The 18,478-nt window shown below is 34.1% G+C and overlaps 1 protein-coding gene across 1 annotated transcript in view; it reads right to left on the bottom strand.

Annotated features, from left to right (window-relative positions):
* LOC129223416 (cytochrome P450 3A8-like) overlaps positions 1-18,478 on the bottom strand; it is a 138,044-nt gene that overhangs the window by 9,337 nt on the left and 110,229 nt on the right. Inside the window, exons 12-13 of the mRNA XM_054858014.1 lie at positions 12,834-12,977; positions 1,567-1,729 (exon numbers count right to left, since the gene is read on the bottom strand). Coding sequence (XP_054713989.1) covers positions 1,567-1,729; positions 12,834-12,977 — 307 coding nt within the window. The remainder of the gene's footprint in view (positions 1-1,566; positions 1,730-12,833; positions 12,978-18,478) is intronic.

Here is an 18,478-nt window from a genome sequence, read left to right on the forward strand (position 1 = left end):
GCTGGACACCCATCACAGGGATGTTTCGGCCTTCAGTCGCATTGCGCTCCATGCTACTTTTTCAATAAAGCTTCTTTTTATCCCTCTGATTTCTCTTTTAGTAAGTGTTGCTTACATTACACATGTCCTTACGTATTGGGGATCTTACGGTATTAAATGTGTTGATTTGGAAAGCTTTTGTACAAAGTTATATTGAAAAAACCGTCTTGTCCTTAATTTTTGCACACCAGTGTAAATTGATACTACTTCATACATGGACACCGAATTTAATATGAGAATTGAAAATTAATACGCTATTAAAGAGGGTGATTGGCTAATGACTACTTATATTTGTCTCATAATCGTTGCAAAGTTAACTGCCGAGACTTTCACCATTGGAATAAATATTATAAGCTACAATCGCGTAGGTCTCGAAAACGGGAAAACTTTGCAAAAATTAGACCCTCACAATTAGATTCAGCTAGCTCGATATATAACCTCGTCAAACCTGGTATCCGGCAAGGACGGATCCAGAAATTGTTCATGGAGGGAGCGGTTGATTTTTTAACTTACCTCTACTACGTATCTAGTTTACACATTTTAGGGGGTGGGGAGACACACACCATTTTTATCTGACACAACTCAATTGTTTAGATTCATTCAAGGAGGTCCCCGAACCTATTCCTTTGTTTTTCCGTTGAAAAAGTTATTCTAAAATTGTGCTTTAGATCTTAAATTCCGCAATAATTCCGGGGCAATGTTTCAAAACTCCCCTCCCTCTAACATAATTGTCTAAAATTGCCCTTTTTTGGAACTTCAGTTTCAAAAAAATTCTACTGAAAAGCCACGGAACCCATTTCTTAAACTAACACTACCTGAAATGTTTACAGTCGGGATAATTAACATTTAAATTTTGCAAAAATACCCGGGGGAAGTCCTCCAAACTCGTCCTTATATCATAATCAAAGACCGTCTGGAATAGCCCTCTTAAAAAGTCAATTCTTAAAAGCTTCCGGAAGAGAGTTTCGAACCCCATTCCTTTAATAAAGGTCGTCTAAGACGACCTGCACTTGCAATTTAGTGCTTCAATTTTGAAAAATTGCCGATGCATAATCCCCCAAGGGAGAGGCGATCAACCCTCCTTTGTATCCGTCCTTGGTATCCGCTGTATCAGACTTGAGCGACATGAGCTTTAAGCAGCTGCTAATCATTTAATAATTTATTAAACTACATGTTTTTTTTTTTTTTGCAGTTGACTCTTTACATTCTGCTACTTATTATATGTGCAGGAATTTTTCGCTTCGGGACAGCACTAACGAATAAGGTGAACACACCCAGTAATGGCCAGTGCTTCCGTAGTGGCCACTTCAAGATTTAAATTTGCAAAAATAGAATTCCAGGTCTCCCAATGGATTGGGTGAGACTAAAAAAAAAGAGGATTTTAAACTTGAACTTTTCATTTCAAATTCTCTGATGCATGAATTTTTTAAAACACAATACGCAAATGTTTCATTAAATTTAAGCATATGCACAATGCACTGCACAAGTCTTCATCATTGTAAAAAGAAAATACTTTTATTTCTTTACCTGCGTTTGAGGACATTTTTTGATTCTAAAGTTGCTGAGAATGTGAGCAAGGCAAACTTTAATTTGAATGAGTGCAAATCGCATGCCTATACAATATCTAGGACCTGCTCCAAAAGGCATATAGGAATACTGACTCCGCTTTGCTCGCTCCTCAGAACTGAATCTAAAGAATGAAAGGTATTTAAAACCATGTATCATATAAGACTTTACAATGACATAAAAATATATACGGCATAAATTCTTAATCCAATATTTATTGTAAAATGAATTAAAAGTAGGATGCACCAAACATTCGATTGGGGGGTATTAGGTTTACTGCCTTTTCGGCAGGCAAACAGAGTATTCAGTTCGGCCGAGTACTTAAATGTTCAGCAACCGAATAGCAAACAAATTTAAATATTCGACAAATTATAAACTAGTAGGGGAAATGTGGGACTCTGCTTTTTGCGCCACCTTTCTAGTAATATTTTAACTATGTAGTTACTTATATAGTCTATTCCAGTCAAGAAAAAATTACCTCTGAAAACCAAAGAATATGATAATACAAGCAATTTTCAAAAATTGATACGCATGTTGAAAAATTTTGTTGTTAAGTCAAAAAGCATTTTTGGTATTATTAAATGATAAAGTTCTTTGAAATATTACTAGAGACCTACTAAGATTCGGTGAAATATTTATTTGCTTAAAATTAAGCCTATTTTTGTTGTAAATGCTTTGTACAATTTGGCATGTCCATGCGGGGCAAAGTGAAATAGTGCTTTTCATTTACTTATTCAGTCTTTTATAAAATCACTTACATATTCATTTTTTAGTTCATTTACATTCCTTCATTTAATAATTCCCTTACTTAATCATTCATTCTCAACTCACTTATTTTCTTAATAATTCATTACTTTATACATTCATTTATTTATTTTTTAGTTCATATTCTTTCATTTCCTCTTCATTTATTCATTCATTCTTTCATTTACCTATTTATTTGATAAAAAATATCTTTAATGATCGAATAGAAAACATTTCATTAGAAAAATATTATATTTTTCACTTTGCCCCATTGAAAAAAAAAAGGTGAAAAATTTAAACCTATATTTCTTGAGGTACAAACTTACTACCAAATTAAAAAATAATGTTTAAATGCAAGTTTTATTGTAAAATATATTCTTCTTTCTTTATGTATCGTAATTTTCAGACCAAATTTCCAATTTGTTCGTTTTGAAAAAAGTAAGTTACTTAATTATTTCACTTTGCCCCACACTCCCCTACATAATTTTTTATTAAACGAATGAAAGTGACAGTAGAATTGCACAAAATTCAAATTGTTACTTACTAATATCACCACATTCAAATGAATTTTGATGTAAGAGAAAACACTCAGATTTTTAATTCTGTTGCTTTTCAAGTTTTCTTTAATCTTAAGACACATTATATTAAATTTACGATTACTAACTCATTTAAAAGCAGTTACTAGAAAACTAAACCCTCCTAATATTAAGTATTCGTTAATATGTTGAGCTAATCATATGCTCCCTATCATTTAATTAAATATACAGACAAGAAAAGGAAAAAAAAAAAACAATCATCATTTCGAATATTTAAAAAGATTATTAGGACGTTTTAAAGGTAACACTTGCACCTCAAATTTTTCAGTATTTTAATAGCTGAAGTTTTGCACCATATGAAACATTAAATATTGTTAGAAACATTAATTAATTTATTCACAGTGATCAAAGTTTAGGAACAGTAAATTATAATGTTGGAACATTAAGTTGTTTGCATTTTCTCGTTGCAGCCTATTACGTTTTATTTCATAAAAATTCCCTGCTTCTAAAAATAGACGTTCACAATCTTTTTTTTTAGTTAAAATTTCTTCCAAATATTCGGAAAAATTATGTATTCAGTGCATCCAGGGTGAATACAGGGGGAGGGTCATGGGGGCAATGATATCACAAAACTGTCGTTACTATTCTCCATCCACATTGTGTTCAAACTACTTATGAATAAAATGTAAACAATTTCCGGCTTTTTTCAATTCATTAATTATTTTTGAAAGTAAATATTTGAGAGAGAAATACTAATTCTTTTCATCTTTACTAATAATAAAGCTGAAAGTCTGGATGTCTGTCTCTCTGGATCTCTGTCTGGATGTCTGTTACGCACATAGCTCCAAGACCGTTCAGCCGATTTTAATTAAACTTAACACAAAATTAGTTCGTAGGATAAAGCTGAGCAACTCGAAACGATTTTTCGAAAATTCGATTTTGTTCTTTTTCTATTCCAATTTTAATAAATTTTATCGAGCAAATAATCTTAACGTGGTCGAGTAAATTATCATAACGTGTGCGAGCAAATTACTATAACATGGTTGATGAACATAGCAAATTGGCGAGAAATTCATCATCCATTATTTGTAAATATACAGGCGAACCGAATGACCTTTTAATTTTGTACTACGGGCAAAGCCGTGCGGGTACCGCTAGTTGCTTATAAAACTAATTAATATTGTTTTTGCCCTGTAGGTGCATTATTCCTGGCCAACTTTGTGCTTTTTATTGACACCCAAGCAGTTCAAGAAATTTTTCGCACCCGAAACAGTAGGTTCTTTTGTTTTGGAGGAGAGAGAGAGAGAGAGAGTGATTTCTCAGCTTGACCACCCCCCTCCCCCTCTCCTGAAATGGTCAGCCCCTGAGTGCATATCTACGTGAAAAGTATATCTTTGTGTTTTGAATCAGTCACAACGGTTATTTTTACAACAACATCAAATGCTAATACATTTTTAATTGTTGTAAAAGTTCTATGTTCTGAAAAAAAAAAATGCTGTAAGCAGAAAAAGAGAGAGAAAATAGAAGTCACAGGAAACGAGACCATGATTTTGCTAAGGCGAGAGACGGCTTCTGCGAAATTATGCCTCAGAAAAAAGTTTTTTCTAAACATGATGTTCGAACAATTACGACTCTATTAATACCTGGTTCGATTGTCAATCCTCTCGCGTTCGGGCTACGTTAGGATGACCTAGATAAATAGATAGACACATACATAGATACACTCGGATTTAATAGTAAGAGATAATCTTCTGAATGTTTTCTAACTGAAATCATTAAACAGATTTTAAATTTTTATAGTGCCTGTGAGAAGAAAGGCATATATTGATATGCCTTAACATACGTTAAGTGGTAGTAATTATTTGCTTTTCTTCGAGTAGAGTTTGATGTGCTATGATAATGAACTTTTCAAATATTAAAGCTTTCCCTGCTTCAGACAAAAGTGTCATTACTGCTCTTTTATTCCAGTAGTTAGGAAAGCTGCTTTGTCCAAGGTTGTTGGGGAAATTCCAGAAATTGTTAGGAGAGATCAAGTAAATTGCTCAACTGATGCGTCTCTCTTATACCTTCTCCAATTTCTCACGAAGTTTCAACTCTGTCAATCAACAGGTAAGATTATATCACACCTTTTCGATTTTACTAAAAAAAAAAAAAAAAAAAGCGCCTGCAACTGTTTTTCTTCTGTACGTTGCAGTTTGTATTATTTGTTATACAGTCGGACCCTGATTTAGCGAATTCATCGGGACCGAAACCTTTATACGTTAAATCGGAGTTATTCGTAATATCGGGTTGTGAAAAAAATGCACTCATAAAAGCCCTAATAGGCAACTGCGCATAAATATCCAAAAGAAGAAAGTTTACACTTTTTGTTCAGCATTCCACGAATTATTACACACTATTAAATTTGAAATTTTAAAGTACTGAGTAACAGATGTTTGACAATTTCCTTGATACTTGGCACGAAATAGTTCTCTTTCAACTTTATGGAGAAAAGAAGATACTGTGTCATTTACAGACTGCTGCATGAAGCATGAGATATGTTTTTAGTTTCCAGGCCATGTAAGACATTTGAAAAACTAACAGCTTTAATGGGAGTTTCATTATCACTTTCTGCATCAGAATCGCTATTCATTGGTTGCCCCTCGTCCTTCAAAAATTTCAACGCCTGCGTTCTTTTTCTGCTTCGGACAATATGGATATGTCATTTGGAAAACAATCCAGCATTTCCTAACTCAAATTAACAAAAAAAAAAAAATAATAATAATAATAATAATAATTTATTAATTTGAATTTTGACATCTTGAATTCAAATTATGTTTTTCGCAATCACGAGTGTGTGTATGTGGGCATGTGTGCTTGTGTGTAGGGGGTATGTGTGTGTAGGGGTATGTGTATGTGTGTGTAGGCATGTGTGTTTGTGTCTGTGTGCGGGCATAAGTGTGTGGGTAGTTGTGTGTATGAATGTGTGTGAGGGGGGGGCGGTATGTGTATATGTGTGTAGGCATATGTGTTTGTGTCTGTGTGCAGGCATGAATGTGTGGATAGTTGTGTGTTTGTGTGTGTAGGTGTCTGTATGTATGCGTGTGTGTATGTGTTTGTGTATGTGTGTAGGTGTGTGTGTGTGTGTGTGCGTGTGTGTGTACGTGTATGTATGCGTGTATGTAAGCGTGTAAGTGTAGGATATGGATGCAACCTGGAGACTGTTTTCGCTATAAGAGCAGCATTGTGAGGAGCCGGTAGACGGTGATGGGGCGGAGGTTGTTGGTGGGAAAATAAAATGATAGCACGCCAAAAAAAGTCAAGTGAGAACAATAAGCAATCGTGATTCCTCAAAAAAAATTCGGATGTTCAAATAATTCGTTAGATCGGGGTTTATTAATCGTTCAATAGGCGTTTTTGCCTTCATTTTAGTCGGGGAAAAATAAAAATTCGCTAAATCACGAAATTCGTTTAATAGAGGTCCGTTAAATCGGGGTCGGACTGTAGTTGTAGGTATCATGTTGCCTTATGTATTGAAACTGCTGTATCTGATTTTTACTTTCTTCTACTGTTTGACCACGGATTGTATGTAATCTGGCAATCTGCCAAGTAAAGACGATTCCATCTGAATGAATCTAGCAGGGATGATGGGAAAATAGCGATGGGATATTGATGCACGCGTTTTATAATGTCACTAGTGCCTTATTTATTTATTGCATTCTCAGAAATAAAATAAGAGGAAACAAAAGTAGTTACCATGGAAACAACAAAAAGAAAAGAAAATATTTTCATTTCGTTCAGGAACGTAAAAGCAAAATGGTAAGCTCAAAACTTTGTTGTGAATAAATAAATTAATTAATTTTTCGACGTGAGAATATAGATCGAATATACTTTAGATTTAAAAAATGTTGCTGTGAGCAAATTTTCATTTTTACAAAACTAAGTTAAATAATAGAGATGCAAAAGTGCACTTCTAAAACAAACCAATTAACACCCCTATAAACTAATAGATACGTCCATTTCCACCTATAAACCGGATATTAGCCTTTCTATGTAATCGATGGTCAGACAGTATATCTAATATATAGAAGAAAGTATAGGATTCGTGCAAATTTTCGAATTTCGAATTTTGACGGATTCGAACGTTTTGTGGTGTGGTGAGTCCATTTTGACCATTTTTGGAAAATGTCTGTCTGTCTGTGTGTGTGTCCGTGTGTGTGTTTCACGTATGTGTGTGAACAGTTTTTTATGGCCGCTCTACAGCAAAAACTACCGCACGAAATCGAACGAAATTTGGTACACATATGTGTCCCTATGTGAACTAATGCCCATTGGTTTTTGGCGCGAATTCCTGCAAGGGGGGCGGAGCAATGAGACGTTTCCTGAGTTATGCGTGCTTGCTATTACCCAGGAAGTAACTGGCGGAATCAAACAAAATTAGGTCCATATGTTGCCCCTAACAAGTACAGGTGCTGATTCAATTTTGGTGTCAATAGCTCAAACGGGGGTTGAGCTATGGAACGTCTTTTGTCGGAAATTGTGACTACTGTATCTCAAGAAATAATGAACGGAATCAAACAAAAATTTATCGACAAGTAGCCCTTAGAGGGTGATTCTATTTTGGCGTCAATAGCTGAAAAGGGGGTGGCGCAATCGAACGTTCTTTGTTTTCCATTGTGAGTGCCAATCTCAAGAAGTAATGCTACGTTCTGGATAAAATTTGGAATAAATGTTAATCCATATGTAAACAGGCGTTGGTTCAATTTTGGCGCCAATCGCTCCATGGGGGGGGGGGCTGTTTCTTTTTTGGCTGAATAAAACTAGTTTTATAATTGCAACAATAAGAAAGATAAATCGTAATAAACTTTCATCTGCGTAATTCGCGTGATTTTAATCGTTGAAAAATGACAAGAAAATCGCGATGATTTAAACTTTTTAACTGTTACCATCTTGTGTTTGTTAACAAATAAATGTTTGTAATTATTTTAAACAAGGCTTTTAAAATAATTTTCAATTTTCATTCTTTGCTTTTCTTTTGAGATAAATCGGGAATTGGGTTGGTCGTTAAGTTTTGGCGTATGTAATTTTGTTTTTGGTGGGAATATAGCTTCCTCGTCAAGCATGGGGAGGGATCAGAATTATAAGAAAGATATAGAAGAAAGTTTCGTGATGGCCACAACATACTATACTAGTTAATGTCTTGAAACTGCTCTTGTCGATGTGACAAGTTTGAAAAACCGAATGGGTATTTTTTCTTTTTTTGAGGGAGGCCTTTGTTCCCAATAACACATAAGCCGGTGTACCTAACGGACGGCTAAATTTTAGTGCTCTCGGGTACATTGCCAGCAAATTGTATTTAATTTTTATTTTAAATATGGTCATGTATTTATTACTTTGTTTGTTCAATTCTAGAAGCAAATCGATTACATATTAGGAATAATCAATTATTATTATTAGGAAGCCTCTTGAACTCCGAAGCTCGTAGTCTTATTTACCTAAGCGGATTTCGTCCATGAGTCCTAATAAAACTTTTGTTGGGTTAATCTAGTCTGAGTCAGGGGATTAGCCTTTTTTGCAATGGGTAAATTTTTTTAACGGTTGCAAGTTTCAAATAAATTTTAATCATTATTTACATAGAGAGCCATACTGGTCATGTATCTAGTTTTAATTTTTTCATAAAACCTTATTAGGCTCCATTAAGAGTAATAATTGTTTTTTAAGAGTATACTGAAGTTTAAAAATAATGTTGGGGAAAAATTCGTTTTTGAAGTTCAACCCTGGTTGTATTTTTTGTTTGCAGTAAAATAAAGTACTTTCGATCTATTTTTTTAGCATGTCCTTCGGTATAAGGCCAATGTTCATGGAGTGAACAGGGTGGTGTTCCCACAGAAAAAAATGTTTTGAAAAACGATTTTTTTATATTTAAAACTTTGAAATCTTCAACTGACAAAAAATGATAAATTAGATAATAAGTTGTAATTTCTAACGGAAAAATTTCCCTACCGATTTTCCTTTCAAAAAGACCAACAAAAATGGAAAAAGTATCATTTTTTACCGCATTATTATTATTACTATTATTATTATTACAGTACCCGCCACTAATAAAATCACTGAATTATAAAATCAGCCGCTTTTTAAAATCAAATCTGGAAGAACAGAATCATTGCAATATAAAAACATGTTTAAACCATCCTTTAATCAAATCACTATCGCCGTTTTATAAAATCAAAATTTTGGACATCGTACGCAAAAAGTTGATAAAGAAGCTCCAAAAGTGAAGGAATTGGTCTCAGAAGATGAGAAAATCTCAGCGCCAAATTTTCCTCTTCAATGGAAGTGAGAAAAGCACTTGATAATATACGGATGCTCTTTAGAGCAAAGAAGAAAATACAGTGTTGTACGTTACAAAACATTTAGTAAATCCTCAAACGATATTGAATCTGTACTCTCCAATTGTGTTAACCAAACTACAATACGCCAATGTTTTAAGACCCTTGTTTAAAAAAAAAACCCTCATGTTTAGTTAAAATACAACTGTATTTTGAAATACTTAAAACAAAAACAAATGACGTAATTCATTTCGTTTTTTAAAGTATTTAAACTTCAAAACGTTTCATTTTTTTAAATGTAGGTGTGCCGGTTTATAAAATCAGCCGCTTTATAAAATCAAATGTCCTGAGAACAAATGTGATTTTAATAAGTGGTGGTCACTGTATTATTATTATTATTATTATTATTTTTATTATTAATATTATTATTTGCAATACTTATCGGTTAGTACTTAAACTGATTGAGATCATTATACTTTCATGTTAGCAATTCAATCGATACATTTCCACCGTAAAGGGGGGGGGGAATTCTTTGCATTTACATTCTATGACTTCGTGTTCTCGTTCCCGGTTTTAAGATGTTACCTTATTTTTAACATTTTTTCCTGCTGAGCTGTTACTATTGGTTTGATACTGATATATTTTTTGAATGTTGGGGCTGACTGCTTTTCCAAGCACAATCAATCAGTCTTCACTGCACTTCTTTTTCAATTTACTTTAGTAACATGAGTACATTAAAATATTTGAGGCTTTTTTATACATTAAAATAATTAATCGACAATAATGATGAGAAAGTGTTACTGAATTTTATTGTTGTAGTATGAGTAAACAACTAAACTTTATTATTCCTATTCGTAATTTTCCTGCAGAAACAGGGTTGCCAACTGCTCCGCAAAAATGGCGAAACTCCGCGGCTCCGCAAAGAAGTTATTTTGCTCTGCATTTCCCGGCCGTACGTTTTCAAGCTTATGTTTAGCTATTATCATGTCAAAAATGAAAATATAGGAACTTAAAGATACTTATACTCAATGATTGAAAAAATGTTTGAAGCTTTGAAGCTGTTTTATAAATAATTGATTTTATAATAGTGCTTAAAATGATTAATAAAGCTCTAAAACATTTTAGTTATTTTTATTGATTTTTATACAAAATACCAAACTGCTCCGCAAATTTTCAAATTGCTCCTCAAATTCACCACACATGCTCCTCAAATTGTTCCTCCAAGGTTGGCAACCCTGCAGAAATCATATGTCAAGTAAAACCAAGCAGGAGATATTGGCATTTTCAGAAAAACGGAAAATTGAGACTTAGTCTAGTTCCCAATTAGTTAAACGCCTTCTTTTTACTTCCTTTTACAAACTAGTATGTTGTGGCCATCACGAAACTTTCTTCTATATTTTTCTTTTTTTTTCTGATCCCTCCCCATGCTTGACAATATGCAATATTCCCAACAAAAACAAAATTACACATGCAAAAACTAGACGACCATCCCAATGTCTGAATTATTGCAAAAGCAAAGCAAAGAGCGAAAATTGAAAGTTATTTTAAAAGCTTTGCTTGAATTAATTATAAATATTTTATTTGTTAACAAACATAAGATGGCAACAGTTAAAAATTTTAAATCATTGATATAATATTTCCGATCATTTCCATACAATCAAAATCACGAGAAATACGCAGACGACAATCTATTACGATTTATCTTTCTTATTGTTGCATGAATAAAGCTATTTTTATTCGCAAAAAAAAAAAAAAAAAAAAAAATTTGAATTTTGACCTTTTGAATTCAAATTATGTTTTTCGCAATCACGAGTGTGAGTGCGTATGGAGGTGGTGTGTGTGGGGAGCGGGATATGTGTGTTTGTGTGTAGGGGGTATGTGTATGTGTGTGTGTAGGGGGTATGTGTATGTGTGTGTAGGCATGTGTGGGTAGTTGTGTGGGTAGTTGTGTGTGTATGTGTAGGTGTCTATACGTATGCGTGTGTGTGTATGTTTGAGTGTGTGTATGTGTTTGTGTATGTGTGTGTAGGCGTATGTATGTGTGTGTGTACGTGCGTGTATGTGTAAGTGTAGGATATTGACGCAACCTGGAGACGGTTTTCGCTATAGGAGCAGCATCGTGAGGCGGCCGGTCGACGGTGATGCTGCAGAGGGTGCTGGCGGGAAAATAAAATGATAGGACATCAAAACAGTCAAATGAAAGCAATAAGCAATCGTGATTGCTCAAAAAAAAAAAAAAAAAATTAACACCTCTTGGAGCGATTGGCGTCAAAATTGAAGCAAAGCCTGTTTACATATGGATTAACATATATTCCAAATTTCAACCAGAACGTAGTATTACTTCTTGAGATAGGGCACTCACAATGGAAAAAAAGAACGGGCCGATTGCGCTACTCCCTTTCTAGCTGTTGACACCAAAATAAAATCAGCTCTTATACCCACTAAGGGCTACTTGCCGATAAATTTTTCTTTCATTCCGTTCATTATTTCTTGAGATACAGCAGTCACAATTGACGACAAAAAACGTTCTATAGCTCAACCCCCGTTTGAGTTATTGACACCAAAATTGAATCAGCACCTGTTCCTGTTGATGGCAACATATGGACCAAATTTTGTTTAATTCCGCCTGTTACTTCCTGAGGAATAGCAAGCACGCGTAACTCAAAAAACGTCCCATTGCTCCACCCCCCTTTGAGGAATTCGTGCCAAAAACCAATGGGCACAAGTTCACATAAGGGCTCATATGTGTACCAAATTTCGTTCGATTTCATGCGGTAGTTTTTGCTGTAGAGCGGCCACAAAAAACTGGCCACACACAGACGTGACACACACATACACACAGACAGACAGACATTTTCCAAAAATAGTCGAAATGGACTCAGCACACCTCAAAAACGTTCGAATCCGTCAAAAATCGAAATTCGAAAATTTGCACGAATCCAATACTTTCTTCTATATATTAGATATAGAAGAAAGTAAAAAGGAAGTATTGTATTCGCGAAAAAAATTTCACTCAAAAACCGGCCTTAATTTCCAATTTTCTCACCCCCGAATGAATGTTGAGTTTTTTTTTCGACCCGACCACACGTGGATATATGCCTAGGAACCTACAGACATCCGAAATATCCATTTTGACGACCCCTGAGTTAATTACAACGAATTTTCTCGTGACCTCCGTATGTACGTATGTATGTGCGTATGTGTGTATGTGTGTATGTATCTCGCATAACTCAAAAACGGTATGTCCTAGAAAGTTGAAATTTGGTACGTAGACTCTTAGTGGGAACTACTTGTGCACTTTCAATTTTGGTTGCATTCGCATGTTTCTAAGGGGGTCTTTTGCCCCTTTTTGGGGAAAATCATTGTTAATTTCGAGGTAAATTCAAATGGTGTTATAATTTGTCGGACACTTGGCGATGTATCGCCAGTCTTTAGGTCGCCAAATTTTGTCGCCAACTTTGCGAAAAATTTGACCATTTTTTTAAATTATAAATTTGATTTTAATTTGGCCACTGTTGGTGATATTTAGAGAGTAAACAATTGAATCACATTAAAATTGCCAATGATGGGGAAATGACATTAAATTGGAGTAAAAGGAAGTCATGTGATGCACACATCAGCTCGTTTTGTTTTGTCTTACCTTTCGGGATCAAATTTTTCTGGATTAGGAAAAACTGCGGGATCTCTGTGCATAGCATAAATAGGAATTATTACAGTCATGTCCTTTGGAATGGTTATTCCCGTGTCTCCTAAAAGGTAATCTTCAGTTGCCAATCTTTCAAACCTAAATTAAAATGTAAATGTATGTTATTATCTGTACCTCAGAGCCAGACTAACGTAAATCCAAAAATTGCGATTTTTTGTTTATTAGTGCATGTATGCAGAATCCTATTCCGCATCGAGCCATATGAAGGTAATCCGAAAAGAAAAAAAAAAAAAAAAAACTTTTTCCCGCTCTCCTGTAAAGTAGCGATTACCTGACATACAATAGTCTGGCTCTGAGGTGCAGATATTTGCATTGAATATCCAAAGACTGTTTTGCTTCAGAAATTACAGTTAGTTGCTTTTTACTTAACACTAGGATTACGGAAGGAGTCATTTTGATTCCAAGCACACTTTTTTACTTCTTTTTACGAAAAAGGAAGTATTGTATTCGCAAAAAAATTTTCACCCAAAAATCGGCCTTAATTTCCATTTTGCTCACCCCCAAATGGATGTTGAGTTTTTTTTTTTCAACCCAACCACACGTGGATACATGCCTCGGAACGCACAGACACCCGAAATATCCATTTTGACGATCCCCGAGTTAATTACAACGCGTTTTCTCGTGACGTCTGTATGTACGTATGTATGTGCGTTTGTGTGTATGTGTGTCGCATAACTCAAGAACGAAATGGCCTAGAAAGTTGAAATTTGGTACGTAGACTTCTAGTGTGGTCTAGTTGTGCACCTTCTTTTTTGGTTGCATTCGTTATGCTCCAAATGGTGTTATAATTTGGCGGACACTTGGCGATATATCGCCAGTCTTTTGATCGCCAAGTTTTGTCGCCAACTTGGCGACAAATTTGGCGATTTAAAAAAAAAAATTAATTTGGTTTCAATTTGGCCACTGTTGGTAATATTTAAAGAGTAAACTGTTGAATCATATTAAAACTGCCAGTAATGGGGAAAATGACATTAAATTGGAGTAAAAGGAAGTCATGTGATGCACACATCAGCTCATTTTTTGCTACCTGCTCCTCGGTATATTCATAAAAAGCTTAATCCTTCCTTGACTTTTCCTAAATCACCGTGCCAAGCAACAACACAAAGGTTTCAGAAAAAAATTATTATTTTTTTTTTCTTTTCTTTTTTTTTTTTTTTTTTTTGAAATCCGAACTATAAGCGTGGGAGGTGTCATTTTTACCCTTTGGAGAAAAAAAGAAATCTAAATACATCTACAGGTGCTAAAACAGAGCAAAAACTCAAAAATGCTTCTTGGAACATATCATTGCAAGAACTAGAAGCATTCATAATGTTTTTGTACATAAAAGGGAGCATTAGCAGCTACTTTCTGAAATGCAACTGAAACAGCGTTGGTTATTTTAAGGGCATTTTAAACTATTTTTAAATACCTCAGTATACATAAATGAAATGTAAATATTCTTTGAATAAACTGTATATGTTATGATTATTATTTTAAACTAATTTTTAAAAATGTTTAACACTATTCAGGGAACTATCCAGATTTCTTCTCAGAGGGCCTAAATGACCTTCGCCGTATTTCAAAGTATACGAAGACTGTCGTAATTCTAGTGTAAACAAATATGTGATCCGAAGAAATATACATAAAAAAATATATTGCAATTTGTGTAATAACTTTATCAGCAATTTACAACTTAGTAAGAAATATTTAAAACAAAAACACAAAATAAAGTCTGGAGGGATTTAAATGCACTTATCACTCTACTGCATGCGTCATGCATGAACAACATATTTAGGGAAAGCAACACAAAACAGAATGATCAAATAATACAAGAAACAGCAATATTCCCATATCGCTCGTTTGGAAAAAGAAAGCCACAATACGAAATTTTTAATTTTCTTTTTTTTTTTTTTTTCGCTTAAGGGGGTCCGGGACACAAAATCCTCAAATTTTGCAATTTTTTTTTTATAATTTGAAAAATTGCTCCGTTTTTTTCTGCTTAAGAGGACGTTTGAATCTTGTTTCTACCTTAAATATAACGAAAGTTATAGTTATTTTTGTTGCATGCATCTAACGAATGTGTACATAAGTTTAAAACTTTAAACGCGTTTTTCTCCATGATGCAATTTTTCCCGATTTCTTGCATTCAAACTCTTATAAGTCAGGAACCGATAGAGATAAAGTAATGAAACTTGGAGCATATCTTTTTCAAGCAATTTACTTTAACTTTTATTCGGCGAATTTGAAAAAAACGTTTACTTCAAAAATTATGATTTTTTTAAAAAAAAGTATCTTCGAATTTTTCGAAATTTTTCTTCAAATATTTTTTATTTTTTATTGAATCAATATTTTTAAAATCGCCGAATAAAAATTAAAGCTTAGATATATGTGCATACTTTTTTGAAAAAAAATTGAAAATTGACTAACAATATTTTGAGTTATAGCAATTTAAAGCAACCCCATTTTTTTGAAAAAAACTAATTAAATTTAAAGAAAAAAATAATTTTTTTTCATATTTATGTTATGATTTTGTTTATTAAATAAATGATGAATCAGTTCAAAAAATTTCAAAACTCTAAAGTACATAATAAAAAAATTTTCAAAATGTGTCCCGGACCCCCTTAAAGGCCTTCAAAGGACGTTATTTTCTTTGGAAAATAATGACAGATTTTTTTGTTCTAATGTTAACCACTGGAGAGCACAGCAAATTTACTTTTCTTAATGCAAATTGCCTGAAGAGTTCAACTTCAAACGCTTCTCCTGTAAAATTTCATTTCTTCGTATTGTGGCACTCTTCCAAATGAGCGATATAATGTACAGGGTGTCCAGCAAAGGACACCCTGGTTTCAAAATTAAATATCACGGAAACAAAGGACGATATTGGAATAAAATAAACGGTATGTTTACTGTGAAACATATAAAAATCATATACAGGAACTAGGAAATTAGTTTTAAAAACTGCGAACAGGTGGCGCTGCACAATGTAATTGCAATAGGAGTGTCTATAAATAGTGCTGCGAAGAGGTTAGTTGTTTCAGCAGTTGTTTAGTCTCTCAGATATGCTTACATATACGCTAGAAATTATCGTCCAACCTCTTCGCAGCACTATTTATGGAGACTTCTATTGCAATTACAGCGTGCAGCGCCACCTGTTGGCACTTTTTTAAACTAATTTACAAGTTCCTGTATATGATTTTTATGGGTTTCACAATAAACATACCGTTTATTTATACTCCAATATCGGCCTTTGTTTTCGAGATATTTAATTTTGAAACCAGGGAGTCCTTTGCTGGACACCCTGTATATCACCCGCTTTTGTTAAATACAACAGTCCCAAAGGAAACTCTTTACCACCATTTCATTAGTAAAGTGCCATCTGTACTGGGGAATTTAATGGGCTACAAAACAGGTTTTAGTGTATCTTATACTAATTTTTGCCTCTGAAGTGCGCCCATATATCCTCAAGACGTTTCACTTGTTCGAAGATTACACACCATTTACGGCTTCCTGCTAAGTTTTTCTTTGTCTGCATAAGAATATATGTTTGAAAATGAATAGTCCTCCATTTTTTCTTTTAAGCTAATTTCTTCATAAAACGATGTACAGGGTGTCTAGCAAAGGACTCCCTGGTTTCAAAATGAAATATCTCGGAAACAAAGGACGATATTGGAATAAAATAAACGGTATGTTTATTGTGACACCCATAAAAATCATGTACTTAAACTAGGAAATTAGTTTAAAAAGTGCCAACAGGTGGCGCTGCACGCTGTAATTACAATAGAAGTCTCCATAAATAGTGCTGCGAAGAGGTTGGACGATAATTTCTAGCGTGTCTTTAAGCATATCTGAGAGACTAAGCAACTGCTGAAACAACTAACCTCTTCGCAGCACTATTTATAGACTCCTACTGCAATTACATTGTGCAGCGCCACCTGTTGGCAGTTTTTAAAACTAATTTACAAGTTCCTGTATATGATTTTTATGGGTTTCACAGTAAACATACTGTTTATTTTATTCCAATATGGTCCTTTGTTTCCGAGATATTTAATTTTGAAACCAGGGAGTCCTTTGCTTTGAAAAATGAGAAATTTGATAGTGCCTCGCTCTCTTTTATTCAACTGACTTAAAGATCCATATAAGTCCCTCCTGGTTAAGTGCGCCAGCCTGATGAAAATACAGACGTACCAATGTGCCATTCCACGTAAAACGGCACTTTTGTCCCGCACGTATCGCCTCATATATTTCATTGAAAATTGACAATTTGAAAGGGTAATGATAAACATTCCATTGCTTAACAAATTACAAACAAATGTGTGATTCCTTAAGCAAAATATTTCGTCATTACTTTTTTAAATAATTACTTTTTAATGAAATATATGAACCGTCACGTGCGGGGCAAATTGACTACTTTTTCGTGAAATGTCCTAGTACATTTTTTTTTTTCAACGGTTTAAACTATTGCTTTTCAACAAATGAGATGCATTTTCTTTACATTGGAACCTTTGTAATATTAAACTTAATCCTTATACATAAAGGTCTAATCTCTGTCCGGATGTCCGGGGTAAACTTCAAAACTACTGGACGGATTTTAACCATTTTTTCACCATAGATAGCTGCGCAATCGGGGAACAACTTAGGCTACAATTTGTTCCTTAAAAACTTAGTTTTCAAAAGTTATGGTGGAAAACAGCAAATTTCTGTAATTTCCCAATTGAATGATTAAATATAAAATCCATTGTTAGGAAAACTCGTTGCCTAACAACAGCAATATTAAAAGTAATCATAATGTAAATTTTGAATCAAGGCCTCTCTGGAGCAAGCAAGATATTTATTGCTTTCTTAGGAGTTGCATCCTTATCTTTATACATAAAGGTCTAATCTCTGTCCGGATGTCCGGGATAAACGTCAAAACTACTGGAGGGATTTTAACCATTTTTTCACCATAGATAGTTACATCACCATATGTAGAGTAAAGAAATATAAATAGAGAGGCCCCGTCTATGGTAAAAAGGAGATGAAATTGAAGCCGGAATTGTGGGGTACAGCGGTGCAATGATTAGCGGGGTTATGATAACGTGATCGCTTCGCGAGTATAGTTTCCACCAATCTCACAAAGAGACCGTATAAAGTAGCTGGCGGATTGGTTTGCATTTTGATTCATGTATTAATGCAATTTCAAAAACGTGCTCCATAAACTTGCAACAATATCTAAGTTTAAATTAACAATCAATTGAGATTCAGTAATGGAATGTTTTGAATCAAGATGTATCATAAAATACTTAGCAAGAAGCTAAGGATCTTTGGATACAGCGGTGCAACTTCCGGCTTCAATTTCTTAGTATAGCAGGGCCTCTCTATTTAATTTAGTTACTCTATGTGATTAAACATAAAAGTCATTGTTACAAAAATTTGTTGCCTAACAACAGCAATATTAAAAGTAATCATAATGAAAATTTTGAATCAAGGCTTCTCCGGAGCAAACATGATTTTAAAGTCATTTAAACATTTGGAAACTCTACTTTTCGCACCCTGAGGGTAGGAGAGCTTTAGTTCAGAGTTAAAGCTTATAGTAGAGAGCTTTTTTTTTCTTTTGTGTGCGT

Source organism: Uloborus diversus, chromosome 5 (assembly GCF_026930045.1).
Source record: "Uloborus diversus isolate 005 chromosome 5, Udiv.v.3.1, whole genome shotgun sequence".
Taxonomy (NCBI): Eukaryota; Metazoa; Arthropoda; class Arachnida; order Araneae; family Uloboridae; genus Uloborus; species Uloborus diversus.